General features: G+C 42.4%; 1 protein-coding gene across 1 annotated transcript in view; it reads right to left on the minus strand.

Moving 5' to 3' along the window:
* The window catches only part of T265_08534 (hypothetical protein), a gene marked incomplete at both ends in the record, with an annotated part of 53,482 nt that overhangs the window by 12,401 nt on the left and 21,957 nt on the right, over positions 1 to 19,124 (minus strand). Inside the window, 3 exons of the mRNA XM_009174363.1 lie at positions 13,873 to 14,136; positions 14,172 to 14,280; positions 17,065 to 17,366. Of these exons, the coding sequence (XP_009172627.1) occupies positions 13,873 to 14,136; positions 14,172 to 14,280; positions 17,065 to 17,366 (675 nt within the window). The remainder of the gene's footprint in view (positions 1 to 13,872; positions 14,137 to 14,171; positions 14,281 to 17,064; positions 17,367 to 19,124) is intronic.

Raw genomic sequence — 19,124 nt, forward strand, 5'->3', positions numbered from 1 at the left:
GGCAAACAAGATCCGAAAAAACTGAACCTAGGGAATTATTTGAGAAGCCTTTACGGTGAAAAATTATTATTTTCGGGGTACGCAAGTGGCCAAAACAGCATTTGTCTCGTTACTCCCATGGTTATAAACCGTTGTGGTCGGTATTTCTTTTATCATTGCAGTCATGTTCTATTTTGAGTTCTCTCTACTCTGTTGTTGCCCAACAGTAAACGATACCTTGCACGGCAGCAGCATAGTCTCAAAGCTGCTGCCGCTGTGGATTATGACGATGATGTGGATATTGATCATGTCAAACAATTGAAGGGAAGCCTTCAACCGTAATGCAGCAACATTTATAGGCAAATAAACCCCGTAACTTGTATTTTACCAGTCAACCTCACATTCACAGAAACTATGATAATAACGCATCTAACAGCCCTACCTCCCGTTGCCGCACTCTGTAAAATGAAACTGGAAGTTAGTGTAAAACAGTCAACAGCCACTACTTGGAAGTAGATAAAGGGATCCCTTCAGCAACGGCAGGAAACTTGTTGTTAGTTACATCACTTGTCTGTCAGGTGTTCCAACCAAAAGTCGATGTTATTATAAGCCGCTGCAAACGTCACATGGATTCCTGTTCAGACATGGTTGGACATTGCTGTTGGTGATTGTAGCATGCCTGTGTCGACCCACTGGGAAAATGATCAACTTCAGATAACTAGGTTTAGTACCTGGTTTTCAGTAAGGCGAGGAAGCTCACATTCCTGAGAGTTTATGAAAATCGCTGCGATAGATGTAGTGTATTATCCACATAGAAGCTGTCCTAACAAGCATTGCGCGAGAAACTAGAAGTACGCAGGCTTCACCCTAGCTATTTTGAATTCTTTTGGTGGACCAAGTGAAGCAGGATACTTAGAAGTATAGCTTATCAATTCCCTTTTCCCGAGAAGAGATTTACTTAGATGCATTTAAAAGAAGCGCAAAAAAGCCTGAAGGAGATCCAACGACTGGAAACCGAAATTAGTCTGTGTGGCGTGTGACTAAAACCATCCCCACCAATAGCAGAGTTGAAAGCATTTCAAATACACCTTGTTTCAGAGGTCTTTACCTCTTCACATAATTCCATCTTCCTATTCCTCTTCTCAAGCGACTGCAGGTCGTAACAAACAAATACGAAGCAGCTGACATCTGTCGGTTTTGGTCTCACTGTCCTCCTAAACCGTATGTCATATGGATAATGAATGGTTAGGTCTACTTGACCAACAAACAAACGCGTGACAATAGAACAACGATACTGTCTGTCACCAAGCTGAAAAGCATGCACAGTCGTGGTTTTATCGGTGCGCCGTGGAAATTCACATTGGAGGTACGTCGTCGCAAACAACTGCAGGGACTAAGCTGCAAGTAAAATAGGTTCATGAATCCTACTCTATTCGAAGCCAGCCAGGATTTCCAACAAATGATCTCATAGGAAAAAAAATAAAATCTATCAGCTGTAGCACCTTTTCGGTGCCTAGCAGCCATATCACCAGAAGAAAGCCCGAGGGCTGGGATACTGACAAATCGCCCAAGCCGAGACAGGGGAAGTCAACAGGCAGAGTTCCGGTTCGAACCACGAGCCTTCCGAACATTAAATTCGCCCCCTCCCTAACCACTGAGCCATCTCAACTCCATTCTGGCTCAGAAAGATCAGAACTATTTAACATTTACTAATGCGCAGCCCAAATGTTGTTGCTTCAACCCAGTCGTTTCTCTGGTATACTCAGGTCATCAAGTGCTGAGATGCCGGCGGATCAAAAAGTTCATTAGGCGTTCTTTCCATCCAGTCACGACAGACGAGCCCGTCTTATATGCGAACCGATTTTCAGAGTGGGATGTTGTTCCAGGCTATTTTTGACCTTTCACTGAGAATCCCTGACAATGGTGGACGTCCTATTCGTGTTTCTATGTGTATTGTCCGTAGGTAATTCAGGGAAACAACAGCGAACCGGATCAACAAATTGACTCGCATCTATCGGCTGACTTTTGCTAATAAGATTAGTTTTGTCGATATAACCGAACAGAATTTGATTGCATTTGAACAGTATCTTCGACCGCTCCAGCTTCCTACACAATTATCTTTAAAATACGTCAAATGAGTTGATGGTATAATAGAGGTAGCAATCCAAACGACATTCCTCCACAAAGTCGATGCTACTTTGAGAAATACAGTGCAGTTGAAGGATCACATTCAGCATTCACTCTATGAACCTGACAGGGAGTATATTTGCCATAAATGCAAAGTGATGATTGTAGGTGTACGTTGACTAATGTTCGGTAAACGTCCTCAGTCACGCCCCCTCTTGTTATGCATTGTCCAGAATGAAATGTTTCTTATTCATGGAGAGACGAACGCAGTTGACGATACTCAGCTCTAGTTTTTAATCTTGATGTGAAATATCGGATACTATTTGTGTATTTAACTGCAGTGCTTTTCCGCCCAATTAAATTTCGGCTCATGATATTTCCACCCCGGTAGATTAAGACATCAGTATTCCAGAAATAAGAACATTCTGTCCAGCAGTCCATATCAGGTTCTTAAAGCCCTCGATCAGTGACAATATCATATTGTTTGCACCTTAACCGAATGCAACCTAGTATTTTACCTAAAAACAAACAAATAAACGCCACAAAACCTATTTCGAGAATATATTTTACGTTGGTTTCGTCCGACGAAACAAAGAAAACGGTAGGTTTTCAGTGGATAGCTCGCAGAACTTTCCGGGGATTCAATGAAAGTTTTCCTCAGACGTCCATTCTTGCACCCTAGTTCTGCTGAGACAGCTAACAACTCTGCCGTGAAGTACTCGAGGACTATCCTCCTTTCTCGTCCTACGAACGAGCTTGTTACAAGGCAGTTTTCGACTGTATTTCGGTAAGTCATGGTAACAAGCAGCGGCACGTCGAGAACAAATCGCACGCCACGGGCTAACAAGGCGATTGATCCACTAAAATTTCTAATAAATTCTTTGTTCAATGGAACCTGAAACACAACTTCAGATGAGAATTTTGTTCCATACGTGTCTTATTCGAAGCTGTTGCATTTCGCGGGTTGACTAGTTTACACCATGAACTTGTGTGGACGATTTTTATTTCAAATCCAAATGTCGTTTCTCACGTCATGAGTATCATAATGAGTATCGCAAAACTCAAAAAGTGCGAAGTCATATCAGTTTTCTAGTTGAGTTTCATCAATCAAAAAGCAAGTTTTAATTTTTTTCCGCGTTCTTACCACAAGAAACTACCACGAACGTGTCACTGAGGGCTCACGTGTTTTGGCCTGACCAATGTTTGAGGACCGAAATCGCCCGACTCGAAGTGGCCGTAGGCCTGAACGTCTCGGCTTTCAACCCATGCCTTACTCTGAGTTGCGTTCATTCTGTTTCCAATTCTTACGTTGAGACGACCTGATATTTCTTCAGTGTCCAAATGTAGATTGATTTATGATTCTACGTGTAGGTGACTCACTCATCGAATAAACTCCACACACTCCTAAGCCACATCCGAGAAACAAACGGTCAGCAACGTTTGTTTATCGATGCGTTTACTTGTCTCTACGCTGTGGTCCAAGACCATTTCTTCCAGCATCAGAATGACCTTTGCCCGCTGTCATACGTAATGATTTTCCGGCTGACGGCGGGACGGTGAGGGTTGGAGGGATTGAAAACAACGAAACGAACACAATTAAACCGGTGTCATGTTATCAAAAATTTACCATTCAACAAAGTATTTTGGTGTGTGAATAACTGATATTTTTGGCTCAATTGTCGGATATTATTTATCGCACACGAATGTCTTCATTACTCACGAGCTAATCGTATGACCGGCAATGTCTAACACACGGTTAGCACCAGGCTCCGAAAAGCAGCGTCCACAGAATAGTATGGTGTGCGAAAAATCAGTGGCTGATAGACCGCAGTATCTCGGAAGCTTGGGGTTTTTGGGGTATTTGCGTTAAGTGGTATTTTGGTCCATGTACATTTCTACCCAGCTTATGAAGAAATGTTGGGGTTTTGCGGGATAGGTAATTTTGTTCATAGCCACGTCACTCTCGTTTGAACGGCCGTGTTCCTGTTCTGGCGTAATTAATCCGGTGAGTCCACACCAAAGGGAAGCACTGGACTCGAGTTTCGCTCTTATTAGAGCTCATCAGCAGTGCATATCCAATGACCGTGCCGGGTCATCGTTCGATGAGTCGGGCACACCAATCGCATCGTTCAAGTGTGAACACGTTCGCCCGTTCAGACGTGATAATTCAGATGCGTCCAACTTGCGTTGGTGGAGTAGTGGTTATAAGCCCACCTCGCATGTCAGAAGTCCGGGGTTCAGATCCCGGCACGGTCATTGGATATGTACTGCTGATGAGCTCTAATAAGAGCGAAACTCGAGTCCAGTGCTTCCCTTTGGTGTGGACTCACCGGAATAATTGCGCCAGAACAGGAACACGGCCGTTCAAACGAGAGTGGTGTGGCTATGAACAAAATTATGAAGAAATCCCGAAAATTTATTAGGGTTGCTTGTATTCCTAGATCTTAGGAAGAAATTATCATGTGACCAGACAGGTGTGCAGAAGACGAAAATGTTAGGTACCACAGTTTTTTCAGTACAGTGCTGTCATAATTCGGTGAAAAAATCCACGAAAAAAGGAATCGATCATGACGTTCGTTCTTCTTTCATGACTGATTTGTTTGTAACAACTATTATGCTTCCACCTTTTTCTGCTCTTCTGTGGTACGCACCAGAAGAGATTCAACAAGTCATATAAAGTGCATCGCACAAAAAGGTATTTATTCCTACTCACCATGACCATACCAAACTTGGTTATTACAACAAATAAGATATAAACAAAACGGGTCCCATAAAAAATATAATCTGCCAAAACATTGGTAGCTCAGTTGCGTTTATTGGCCGAGCTCGCCAGCTCGTCTTAAACGTCTCCACTCTATTTGAGACGATAACTTCGGGCTGTATACTCATGTATATGCAGTTCTATCACCATTCCTGAATGAGATAACGGTTGCGTCGTATACTAGGAATTTCTGGACCACTAAAGTAACACACTTCACAAATCATTTGCTACAAATAATTTGTTACTTGAGATTGGATTTTAACTCCAAGAAAGGCCGTGCATTTGATCACGCATCAGAAGTAAAACAAGTTTCTCGTTCTACTGGAGCAACAAGGAGGTGTCCTGCGGAATGTTATTGGGTGCACAAAACCTTTCAAAACCGGCTTAAACTAGCAAACCTAGCCAGTGAATGGTCCCATATTCAAAATTGGGGAGATATTGGCACTACTTGAACTCCGTCTTGCACCAAGCTGCCCGTTCGCATTTCCAACTATTTCGTGCCGTTCATCATGTTGAGTTTGTTTACTGTAGTGTTTGCTTTAAAGAATAAGGTACCGACAACTGATGGGATAGAATACAACTGGCCTTTCATGTTTGGGTAAATTTGCAACACTTCCTGAGTTTGCTGTGGGATGGCGAAAAACACATCCGGTACTCTCTTCCTGAACATCTGAGTGGAGCTTATGTCGCTAAGAAGTGAATTGCAGATTTGACCATGGAACAGTAAAACCTATGAAAGAAGGCAACAATGTAGTGAAGTATAGTACTAAAGCGGTTTCTAAGACAGTACTGCAGCATTTCAAGCGTTTCCCCAGTAGATGTTCCCTACAGGCACCTCAAAGACGGAGAATTCTAGGTATTTACCAAGGAGGCAGAAAAATCAAGGATAACTGGAGGAATAGTACAGAGATAAGCTAATCGAACGACGGTTTTTTATGAAGTGCTAGCAGTAAATCCAAGCGAAGGTCTGAGAATTCGAGTGAGTCATCTTAGATTTACATTGGGGGATACTCAATCCGAAGGTATTCCCTCAAACTACAACAGTTTTCTTGTAACAATGATGTTGGATGTAAAAAATCATGTGCGGAGTCTAATCCAAAGACGCCGACTTAGGATAGGCCTACAAATATCGTAGTATTCTGGGTAAGCACAACAGACAGACAGATGGCCCAGTAGTACAATTGGATGTCTTTCGTTTCTCGATAAATCACAGTGAATGAAAGTACCAGTTATCGAGCTACTTGGAAGCAAATACATCATAAACGTTTTCCCACAGATATCGAAAACATTCGCAATGGAGATAAATTACATAGAGAGCCTTCAAGCTTGTCTTCCGGTCTATTTTGTCACCTGTGAAGATTTTACACAATCCGTCAAGCATGATCTGTACCGCTGCGTTTTTTGGTCAATGAATGAAAAACTTTTAATTGAGTGGACTGCACAGTCCACAACGAGTCGTTCCGTACGTCTTTGTGATGATAGTTTGTCTGCCCGCCTACTCTGTGGTGAGATCGAGAAATCACTAATAATAGTAATAATAATAATAATATGGTCGTTCAGATGAGGTACCTTTCGAAGTGTAGCTGGAAGGAAAAACGAGGGTTGCGATGCAATCAGACTGCCCGAATACATACTAGAGTAATAAAAATCCAGGCTCGGGTTCGGATTACAAACCTGTCGATCAGTAACTTTTCATCCTATCTGTTGGTTTATCAGGAAAAGATATATTGTTTTGTTGCCCAATTTCTACGGCAAACACTTAATGCACATGGACACTGTATCTCGATTGGTGGATTTAATGAATTAGTTTACAATGTATTGACTGTCCCCGTGGTCCATCTTCCAAATTATACATCTCAGCCATCTGTACACACCAGAGGACTTTCAAATCAGAGTGGAATTGTTGACAACACGGAGGCAGCAAAATATCCTCCTTAAAGACTCTAAGCACAAGGTTGTTGGGATCTCTTCGACAAACCACGACCTGTTTTACCCTTCTCAGGTCTCATCAGATAGGTGGAATCCCCTAGGATCCGTCAACTCTATGTTCCTCTTGAACTCAGAGTAGATGGAATTTGCCAACTACTCTTATTTACAAACTAATTTGGTTTCAACAGGGAACCCAACCGAATTTAGTTTAACTCCTTGTCTGTGACGGTTTTCTTCAAGTGAACGTGCTGCACAGATCGCCTTATGTTTCCGTTGGTACACTGTTCGAATTATCGCAATACATGGTCTAGACAGAGCACCATTCTCACCGGGTTGTTGAAAACTCTTCGACAGTTCACGAACGGCTTCACCCTTTTCGAAACTCATCAGGTAGTTGCGGTTTCCGAGTTCATTCAGAGCAATATTATTGCTCCCCAGCTCATAATGCTTTTGGTTACCACCATAAACTCGGCATCCTTCATACGGAGTGAAGCTGTCGGAACAAATTCGGTGACACGGAAAAGCTTGCACCCATTGCCCGATGAAAAAAGGTCGCTAGTTGGCTAATTGTATTGGAAAGCATGATTCCATCTGATAATCAAGTGAACCTGATATTTTACTTCTGTAAATCATTATCAAAAATTGTTGGCACGCCAAATGATACACTGAAAGTTTAGTTTCGTCTTTTTTACACGAGTTATTAGGAGAACGCTGCTGCGATCCCTGCATTTATTCGAAAGTAACATTTAACGAAGTTTACGTCATTTATCTGGACTAGATCATTCCTGTGCTTAACCATCCTTTAGTGTATTTTGCACTGGCTTTTACATACTCAGCGTAATGTGACTACTGAGGGCCTGGTGGCACCGAAGTCCGAAATGCAAGAACCTAAGCTAAAAGGGTACCGAGTTTCTGTGGCCCAAGTAATGTTAACCATGAAATAAGCCATGTTCATTCTGTTTACTTCGATGAGACAGCAGCCGGCCGATCGAAAGGTGGGCTTAGGGTTGTACTTAGCTATCCTTCAATCTGAACGAATTTTGAATAAAACTAAGAGGTTAAACAGAGGATTTACTATACAGAATATCTTTAGTGTGATTATGGCTTTATCTTCATTTACCTCTTGCACGAGCTCCTGCAACATTAAATATACTCTTAGATCACTAGTGCATGCTGAGTACATGGACTTGCTTTCAAGGTTGAAGTTTCGTTTAAATGGGATTTTCAATTGAAAAATGTCAGCACAAATGTTTCGATTTTCTGTGTATGATATACTATGCATGACGATAAATATTAATTGGTGGAAGAGGGAACGTTACTTCCATCAAGTAAATTCACAAACCCTATTAATGGTGTTGCATGAGGGGGGCTGTAAACAGGCAGTCCGTCCTTCATCATCGAAAAATGGATTCCGTCTCCTCTTTGTTCTTCTGTACGACCTCTTGGGCCTTCGCCGTTGACCGTCTACATGTGGTCAGATGAATCACGCATCAAGGTTGTCGATTCACATCTCAGCGTAAGACAGATGCGCATACACAAACGTCTGACAGGCATCCGTCGAAAGTGTTGGTGTGTATCGTGCATGAAAGCCTTGGGCAGTGACGCATTTCCTTTGTCTATCTGCGTTAGCCTCGTGCATCAATACTCGCTCGCTGCCGTACTTCACCAAGACAAAGACACTCGAGAACTTAGATCACAAACACAACAATCCACCGAAGTTGGTGGAAACCCATAGAAAGGAGCTATTCAACTTGACAGTTAAGATCAGCCCCATGAAACTAGAACACTGAATAAGGAATATCTGTTCAACGCCTAACCAATTTTTCTCTTCCGTGTAACGAGCGTGTAAACCTACCATAAATCCTGCTGAGTGACTCTAATTTAAAGCGAGCCGATATTAGTTCCTATCAGACCACAAGTAAAATAAGCGTCAACAAGTACAGTAAAAAGATCAACGCAAGCCCAACGTGTCCGAACATTCATGTGGTTGTAGGCGTAAAAAACTTGATTGGCCCATTAACATTGTGTAAACCTGTGGAAAGTCCTGCCAAAAGATAGAAAAACCTTCAGAGGGTTGCCTTCCAGAAAGTTCTGCTTATACGGCCATGAATACGGGGAAGACTGCAAAAAACGACTTTCGTTTCATGACAAAACAGTACAATTAAGAAAACCTGATGACAGACCACCTCAATCCACATATAACCCAATAATATATTTCGATGCTTGCGAATATTTGTGAGTATCTCCCGTATCCGTTTCTTTGCGTTGGTTATTTGTGCACGTCAGGGAAAATACAATCCGAAGCACAACTTTGGTTCAAGGCCTTCGTTAAAAAGTGTGAAACCTACTGTGAACAAGGATATATTTACAATTTCCGGTTTTATCCTGCATTGTACCAAACCAGTCATCAGTCACATGGTTATCTGCGGATTAACTTTAGACGCTAGACTATTATGACCTGTTTTGGAGAATATAGTTGACACTGGTGGATCCAACTGTTGTTGACCAGTTGGCTGAGCTGAACATTCGGTTAGTAGACACTGCATTACCGCTCCATGTACATCATTACGCAGAAAGTTGTTTCTTCACCCGAGTTTTTTCTGTAGCATAAGAAACCTGACTGATCAACACTGCGTGCGCTGGAGTCCAAATCAAGAGCATGATTTGAATAATCAATCCGTTAGATATCATGGCAAAACAATCAGTCGTACCGGAGGACACTCACCGATAAAGATTTCATGTCTACACGTCTGTTGTTAGACCGATGCTCTTCAGCCTCGGTTTGATTGGCTTACTCATGGATCTAACTTAAACTCAGACAGTGCTAATGACCCCTGAAGAGATCCAGAAAGCTGTCCGTTGCTGAATAGTTTATGACTGAGAAAACCTTCACAAAACTACTTCGTAAACTAAACGCGGAACATCCTTGATACTTTCTAGCATGCAAGTCAACGACTAAAAGTTAACTGCTCAACAGAGCAAGCCACATATTCAAGATTCCATTAAGTCAGCACAACAGCACCTGGGACGAATAAGCTTCATTTTCGTTGATAAAGTCACTGCAACACATTAAACACAAACGAATGTGGTTCGTTGATTTCTGGTGCGCGTTAAGCCTGAAAATACACCTGTTTCCACCATCACGAAGCAGAAATTTATGAGCTAGCTTCCTAAAGAGGAGCGAATTGTGAGCCGGGGGACAACTTCTGAAGTTATCATCCAGGTTTGGAAATGAATTTATAAATCTCTGCAGAAGTACATTTAATAACGAGGCCACCCATGACGTATAAAAAGCAAGTTCGTTAGCCGATCCCAAATGAACCATAAATAGGTCGATAGCGATTGCTAGTTATTTCCCTAAGGTAGGTGTGAAAATTATTATTACAATTAGCTGCGTTTTCTCTCCACTTAGGCATCTCTCCGTGAAGTGATGCGATCAACACTGTGAATTTCTTGGTATTGCTTCCCTAATTTTGAGGTGGGACACTTTCAGACCTTTTAAGTTCACCCAAACAGAACCGTGCAAAACAAGAGAATCTGTCGATCAACTGACAGACGAAACGTAGGTTTCCAAAGTACATTTGTGTGGCGACTTTATAGGAATAGAGGAAAAATAGGCCCAGCTATAGGCCGGTGTAAGACCCTTTACATTGCGTTTTCCTCTGAGGCACTGATCACAATGGTACGCTGGACATGAATACTCCAACATGTGTTCATGTAAAACAAGGCAGGAGAAATAAGGGTGATTTTCATCCAAAAGCATAATATGCGTAAGATCCGATGACAATCATAGAAAATGTAGCGAGTATAATGTACGAACGTGCTTCATTTTCAGCAATAGCAGAGGGCGATGCTTCAGGCTGCACGTCCGAAACCGGGTCCATCATTACACCACGCTCTAGTTCGTACGCTCCATGCGCACGAGTCCACTCTCCTAATCGCTCATACCACCGTCTACAAGATCAAATTGGGTGAAAATCCATTCACAGGTAAATAGAACGAAAGTCTAATCTGTTAGTGGAAAGCGGTACGCTTAGGATGTGAAAGAACAATAGAAGCTGAAAACACAGACTGGGTTTACACAGTTCATCACCCTATCCAAAATGTAGAGCGGGTGCAGCTGGTCAACCGTTTGCAATCACCACTTGCAAGACTCGGCTTGCTGGTTTGCGGGTCCTCCGAGAATTGGGAATTTTTGGGACCTCTTTAGAAGTACTCAAATTTCTAACGAAGTCAACAGATGGCTGCGATCACCAGTAGATGCTGTAGGTTTTTAACTTGAACACCACGGTTAGAAACAAAAAGATATCGAGGAAGCGAGGCCCTTCATTTAAAGGACATTTCTAGCCGGAGTGGAGGTGTTATTAGAAATAGTACAACCGGAAGAGACAGTCTTCTAACACGAATACGGCACGGAGAGCTGAGTTCATGAGACAAATTCACATTCAGGTTTCACGTTATCCTGCATTGTTTCTTCAAGGGAACGGATGCTTTTGTCGAACTGTATTGCATGAACATGTGAATTCGCGTGTATTCGGGGTGTCGCACAGATTGTCTCCCGAACAACAGACGCAAGAAAGATCTGTTGATGTATAAAACTTCGTAACTTGTGGAGAGCTAAATTCCACCATCCTCCTACCTTAAAACTTTAAGTAGGGTCGTCAGTTGAATAGTTTATATTCAGGAATCGACAGAATTATGTGGACAACTTCAGCTTGGCCCATTGAATACTGGGTCAACACAAATACTATAGAAACCGTATACTGAGGGTTCCCAATATATCTAACCCAAGTGTCGAGAATTATCGTTTGAAGGTGGTCCCGGTCTTCCCCACAAAAAGGTTACTTCTTCACGCACCGATTTTTAGTGAGTGATGCTCATTTACAACAAGTACGTGAGCACGTGGCATAAAGCACTACAAGCATCAATACTCGAGAGCAACGACCAATGTTAACGGTTATTGCTGTCCTTTCGTGTGTTTACATGACAAACTTCCAGGAAGTGCTAACACTAGGAATAATTGTGGGTGAAAAGTATGTCCGCAACGTTTCTTATTTTGATGTTACCGACAAGGGGCAGTAATCCAAAGACAAGAATGACCGTTCTAACGGTATGCTTTCGCAAATGTGAAAATGCCAATGAATGTAGTCTGAGAACCGAGCCAATTGGTGGTTGTGGTGCTCATGCCTCGGTCATGCACGAGGCATTACTAAGATACAGTTATACACATACGTTCGCCTAAGCAGGCCATGGAGAAACCATTCAGTGTAAATTGCTCGAAATTAAGGTCTTTCAGGACCATGTTCAAGTCCCACAACAGAGTAGCGCTTAGTTCTAACAAGAGCGTCTGAACTACCTATAGTATGTGGAACTGCAACTTTCCCACAGTTGCAAAGGCTACAGAAATCGAGAACCATGGTACTTCCTTGCAAACTCGCAACTGAAAAGTGGATTAAAAGTGGCAGGGTGTCACGCGTACTCTGATGGAAGAAAATACCAACAGTATTCTCCCAACGCTAACCGTTCCAACAATTCTTACTACTGATAATTCCATACTACCAACTGTATTCAGCTCCGGTCTCCTCCTAAGAGCCCTCCTATGTGCCCATATTCACATGTAAACATAAAACATATTTGGAACTGATATTGTGCGAAAATCCGCACAGAGTGGCCTTTTCCAAAGGAAACATTCACATAAAGCAGACAGTTTTGAAGGTACGGAATTTTCGTTCAACGAAATAACCCCGAAATCGAAAAGAGGACACTTAATGGTTCCCAAAATGAATGATTTAATTCCTAAGGGAAAACATTACGTTGAAAATAAGATATGCTATTGATTATCGCTCTATCAAATACACTGACCCTTCGAATACATCTTGTTATGCTCAAAATAGTTAAGCTATAATGGGAACGTATCTGGATGGAAATAGAGCGACGTGTCAAATTGCAAAGTGAAAATCTTAGGGACTAACCTAAGTAGCGGTTGAAGGAAGTGCTCCATGCGAAAATGTATCGGTAGCCGTTTTTTAATAGTGGGTTTCCCAAACTTATTATTATTATTTAGAAAGGAAGATGTGCGAAAAATATGACACCTACAGAATCAACTGATAAATGAGACGAAATTTAGAGGAATGCGCCATTTTGAGCTAAATTATGTTCCGAGTAGTAAACCCAAAGCTGAATACGGTTAAAATAAGCGGCGCATTTTAACACACACTTTCAAGTCTTATCGCTGAAATTCGAAACAAGAGGAAGTCCAATATTCTGACGCAGATGCTGCAGCTGTCGGTCGCGACGCGGCGTAAGGTTCACGAACACAAAGTAAGTCTCATTTGCTCTTTCCAATGGGTGCCAGGGTCAACACATTGAACCTACAATCTCGATTTTTATACTACTTACAATGTGCGAGTAACTCAGTTAAAAAGGCGAAGAACGTGGGGGCGTGCGACGCTTACCACAAAAGACGATGGATGTTCGGTTTCCCCTTGGTGCCAAGAAAGCCAAACTTCGAAACTCGCGCTACGTAACTGAAAGCATGGGGTTGTTCTAAATATTTTGGACTGTAGCCACGCAAGGAGAATTCCTGCACACTCAGTGGCTAATGATTACTTTTACATTTTGTATCAGTTGTATATTAGATGCACTGCGTAACTTGCGAGTGAAAGGGGCTCACTAAGAGAACAGTAGTAGTATACTACTAAATCGCAGTCTGATAAAAGTTTAAGGTGAAAATGAAGTTTTATAACTTTGAATTCAAGGACCGCCAGATAAATTGACATGAGTTCAATATTTTGCATAACTGTTGGATAGGTACGTACAGTTCACCAAGGCGGCAGGAATCAAGTGAATAAAGGCTTACTTCTATGTTCAAAACTCGATAACCTTGGCTTTAGTGCCCTTAATGTGTCTTCCAGCTGCATTGTGTAGTTCATCGAACTTCAAATTGACTCAGAACTGCATGTAGGCAAGGCCTCAATAGGCCTCGTTATATGAGCGGTTTTGATGTTAATAATCATAGAAAACGAGTGTTTATGCCTTAGACCATGTATGCTCCACGGGTTGAAAACGATTCTCACTTTCAAAGTGAATACCAACCAAAAACCTGAGTAATACCTTCGCATTTCATCCTGATAGGCTTCTAAAGCAGCCGCATCAAGTTCACCACTGGGTTTGGGATAATACATTCGGAAGCCATCACCGACAAGACCAAGGTCCAGTAACTTGCGATAGGCGTCATATTCCTGCCGAGACTCGATTTTGCCAAGAACCGAGTAAGCCTCAGTTAGATCCACAAACCGAGATTTCGAATTGCTGTTCGGAGCCGCGGTATCCGGATGATACTAATAGGTTGTAAGTTACGCAGCAAGTAACGCACCTTCTTTGATAATTCCAAATACGCATTCTTGATTTCGGCCTGGGAAGCTGTAGGCTTGACTTGCAAAACAGAGTAATAATCCTTTACTTTGGTCTGGGTTGCGTACCAACTATGATTAAAGACCATTTAACAAAGTGATGAAGGGAAACGACTTACCGAGAAAAAGAATAGTGATGATTTGATCCGATCGGTTTACATCGAAGGACTGTGAAAGTTGTGCGTAGCATGAATTGCAAAATTTGCTGTGGAAATGGACAGAACATATGTAGAAAACAATATCTGGGTAAATCGGCGGATAAACAGTTCTCCACACGATCACCTAGGAGTGAAAATATGGGGGACCTTCTTACGATTTCGCGGGAGAGTATCACGTCCTCTAAAGCATGAATTGTTCGAGTAATGTAGATTAAATTACATTTCGTGAATTTTGGCAAACGTAACCAGCAACGGCTGTTTGGCACTGAAGGTTTTCCACAACACCATGTTCTGAACCAAATGCCCAATATTATATGAACAATGAAATCCTGAGCTTCAGTTTGTCTGTGAATTGTGCAACCGTTGTTCAGGCGTGTAGCATTTACCAACTGAGAAAGCATCGTTGAGGAAATACGGATGTTATTTTGGAAGTTTTTACAAGTTTTGCGAAGAGATGAGGTTCACTGGCTAGTTGACGTCAGGCTGGCTATTTTACAGTCCGTACATAAAGGACGGAATGCTTGATAGTCCCACAACTTGGCTGACCTAAGCGGTTGAACTCATTAGACACCAAGGTAGATCGTATGTTTTCACTACATTTATGCCTTCTCAAAACCAGGCAAATAATATAGGTCGGTCAAACTCTAAAGGATGGGACCACAGTCCTCAAGTTACTCTGGACTCTTCGAGGAAAAGCTGACAATAGTCGTGTTTATGCTGTTTAGGTTTTTAACTAATGGAATGACTAAGTTGGAGAAAGAGTGAAGATACGATATTAGTTGCGCGAAAGACAAAAGTTGACCACCCGACTGATTATTCCTAATGTCCACAGTATCACGGTCAACTTCAAAAGAGTACCCAAATTCGGGGAGGTTTAGGTTAAGGCCACGAAAGCAAAATTGGCCGTTAAAAATGGAGCGCAGATTAGAAGTCGGTCATTTAGTTGCACTGAATCGCAACCACCATATCAGGTATTCTGTAAGGAGACGTACGGATGCAGAAGTTGCAACAACGAAGATGGTTATCAAAATCTTAGATCCAGTCGAAGATGTTCCGCATAAATTGGAAAGATTATAGAATGTCAAGCTATTCCGTTATACTTCCTGTGTCCCAATCCCCAAAAGTGGTTAATTCCTAAGAACGGGGCGTCTTCACCGGTCTTGAGACTCTAACATGAGCATATTTGAAGGTGAAAAACGTGATAGGACGGTAGTCGACGGCCGTCATCCGTGTGACTTCTATCGTCCGTCGGAGCTCTAGCGAATGTACGGGCTCAGTTGTTAGACATGGACTGGCTTGTCGCCTAGACACTCCAAATATTTTAGTACGGACCTGTTGCACAGCTGACCTGATGTTCGCCACTGATCCTCAACGCAGCAGAAAGCGGATGCGCCAAGGTCCGCGGAAAGTTAAGACGAATGAATGTAGCTAATTCCACATCGAGTCGACACGGTACAACTACCAACTGGCTACAGAGAGAATTCTTGGCGCGGAAACGCATAATTTGACCTCGCAAATGTTCCAGCACTGAGCTGTTGAACAGATAGCTGAGAGCGACGTGTGGTATTTCGTGGAGTACTCCCCTAGTTACAGATGCCCGGACATAATGAAGCTAGTAAGCGAGAAGCGGTTCCTGATCAATGTCTAAACTTTTGAAGGTGGCTAAAGCGCAATTCATAGTACTCGAAAACAGCAGCAGAGTTGAACTGGGCGAGTTATCAGAAAAAACCATGAGCCCAACAGGCAAAACGCTTGCTGATACGCCCTCAGTTGCAATCACATATAGTTGTTTCTACACTTTTTTAGTCCAGCGACGCTCCTCAGACCAACAAGTTCCCTTACAGAGACTACACAAACAACAGAATCACCCCCATACAAACCTACAATAGGACCTAACAAATAAGTTCGGATTACTTACACCGTACGTAACAACACGGTCGAGATACTATTTGGATCAGATCCGTCCGATAGCACACCCGACTACGAAACGACGTCGAGAAGTATATGTAATAGACTGAAGCAGCAGCAACACCGATACTTATTGCACGATAAGTGGAACTAGTGGACTAGTAACAGATTAGACTAATAAACTAGCAGAATAGGAAACTAACGCAAAATTGATGGGGATGTACCAAATGATTTAAAAATTAAATAAGTCAGAGCGCACGTAATAAGCCAGTAGTCAGCATCTCTTAGTTTGGGCCTCTAATTCTTCTTGAACCCTTGCAATTCACTCCTAGAATGCACGTGCAGACTGGATGCTTGTAAACAAAACCGTGAAAACGTGGGGTTTTCAAGAGCATGTAAACCCGAATGATAATAATATATTTGAGCGAAACATGTTGCCATGCTGCTTGCAGAAATTACAGAAATTGCTGCCAAGGTACCCAGCCGTTGGTAAGAACATACATGTATGTATGGCAACCTGGCACTAGAGGACCGTAAAAAGCTGAACGGTCTATAGGATCGGGCAATCGGACAAAAACTATCCAGAGTAGTGATATAACAAAGATTGAATTAAAGAGTGCACAGACAATGGAAGGATAAATGCACAGAAACAATGACTACTTGGAAGCAAAGTGAAAAGTCCAGTTTATTGTAGATACAGTGACGAAAGGGAAACGTAGAATAATGGTACAGTAATAAAAACGAATGAGGTGGCAGGTCCATTAAAAATTTAGGCCCAAAAAGCGGTCACCGTTGAAGATTTCTGGCTTGATTGCCAGCATCCCGTAAACAGGCATCTGGCCGATGGACTCGTTCAGCACCAGTTGAAGGGCCCGACTTGTCAGGGAAATTGAGAGGGTGTCGTCGTCTTAAGCGCCTGATCTGTTCCTTTCCCGAGTCTTCGAATTTAACAGGATATTCCGAATCAGGTATAGAAATATCCCAAAATCCTTTAGGTGTGGATGGAGGTGAGCCGTGAAGAGCACGATGTTTAGAGCATCGGTGAATCCGATTGGCCACTTGAGGACTGGAGAGGCCCAGTGAAGTATAATACTGAAATTGGAAGATTGCAACATAAGGCCACGATTCAGATGCAAAGCACGGAGGAATAACCAAAGGATCAAAAGTCCAACTGCAGACAGTTTTGAACAGTCAACCATCTCTCCTAGGGATAAGGTTGAGCTGTGTTCCCGTACTTTAGAAGTGGATCACAATTATTCTAAGGTAACGAGGTAACCAAGCACTATATTGGATACCAACTGAAATCTGTCAGTAATGAAGCTTCCCTTGTAACATTTGAGCTCCCGAAAGCCTATTATAGTAAGCACGCAGGGATGTTTGTGATAAAAGAGCATTAGTCCTCCTCCCGCTTTCTCTTTTTATGCCTTTCCCAAACCAAATTCATATGGTTGCAAGACAGTAAATCCCAATGATAAACACAAACAGCTTTTGCAGCCGATGACAACCCATTGAGTGATGACTCATGGCACGGTAGCGCACAGATCAGAAGTCTGTTCTGGTAGCAAACCAAAACACCTCAGCCGAAAGCAAAGATCATCTGGAAGAACACCGTGGTACCGCAAAGCATTTTTAATCTGCCACATTCTTCCTATATTTCTGGATCAAAGTAAGAAGCGGGCATCTTGACCTGATTGAATCAAGCCTGAAAGAGGCCCTTCATTACCACCGATATCAGTGAGGCATTATCTTCTCGACAGCGTACACTATTTTTATCCTCCAATGATCGGCATTTTCATTCGTAAAGCTCTCAAAATTTTACAGTAAAAACGATCCTCATCCACGACATCGATCGATCACAGGCTTTCTGGACGTGCAAACAAACAAACCGGAGTGGATGGATAGTGATGTTACCAAGTCGATAAACTGTAGTGCCACAAAACAAGTCATCCAGTCAGTCAGCCTGCCTACTGAGTACACAGGTAGCGGTTAGGACTCGAATTTCAATCATTGCTTGAACCACCACCCTCTGCCCAGAATCGGTATTTCCATCCTAGAAACAACCCCCACCTGGAGCATTATCGAGAACGTTTGTCGTCGGGTTTTTGTCTTTGCAGATTTTCACTGTTTATCTTTATCCGAGGGGTCACTAGACTATGAAGAGACTGTGTAAAGTCAAAGCCGTATCGCTGAAACCAAGCTTGCTTATAAGGTGTCTCCGTGGTGACCTTCAGAAGAGGTCGGTACAGGGTGCAGGTTTGCACCACCTTTGGGGAACTTTACACGCAACAATCTCCCCGTTTCTTGATGACTTATTATGCGCCTGGAAAACCGTTCGAGTCTCTGGAGCATTTCAGTGTGCAGCAGAAGGATGAACATCTGTCCAGCGTTAACCTCGCAGGTACAGAAAAACTCGGATATTTTAGATACTTAATTTGATCACATTTACACCCTTATAAATAGCAACCATTCATGGATTTTCGGATTCTGACGACTGGCAGCAGGAAACCCATCAAATACAACAGCGAAAACGTCTCAAATTCCACTTCTCTAACTAAGGAATTACGGAGAGCATGTTGCGGATCAGTAAGGTTCTCCAATAAAATCAGCTTTTTCGAGAAGCATCGGCTGAAAGGTTGGACAATGTTTTTTTCACGCCAGTTTTTCCGCGGAAGGTAATACTTCTCGTATAGCGTTCGTATCCCTATTTCTGGTACTGACTACTTGATCAATTGTATCCCTAATGCAACAACTGTTCAAGCATTCCGCTGTATTATTATGCATCTGAAAATGATCCCACTTTCTCTTCTGATTGTTGACTTGGACATGTTGGCTGGCTACATGTTTTCACAG

The sequence above is a fragment of the Opisthorchis viverrini genome (genome assembly GCF_000715545.1).
Source record: "Opisthorchis viverrini unplaced genomic scaffold opera_v5_223, whole genome shotgun sequence".
In the NCBI taxonomy this organism is placed as follows: Eukaryota; Metazoa; Platyhelminthes; class Trematoda; order Opisthorchiida; family Opisthorchiidae; genus Opisthorchis; species Opisthorchis viverrini.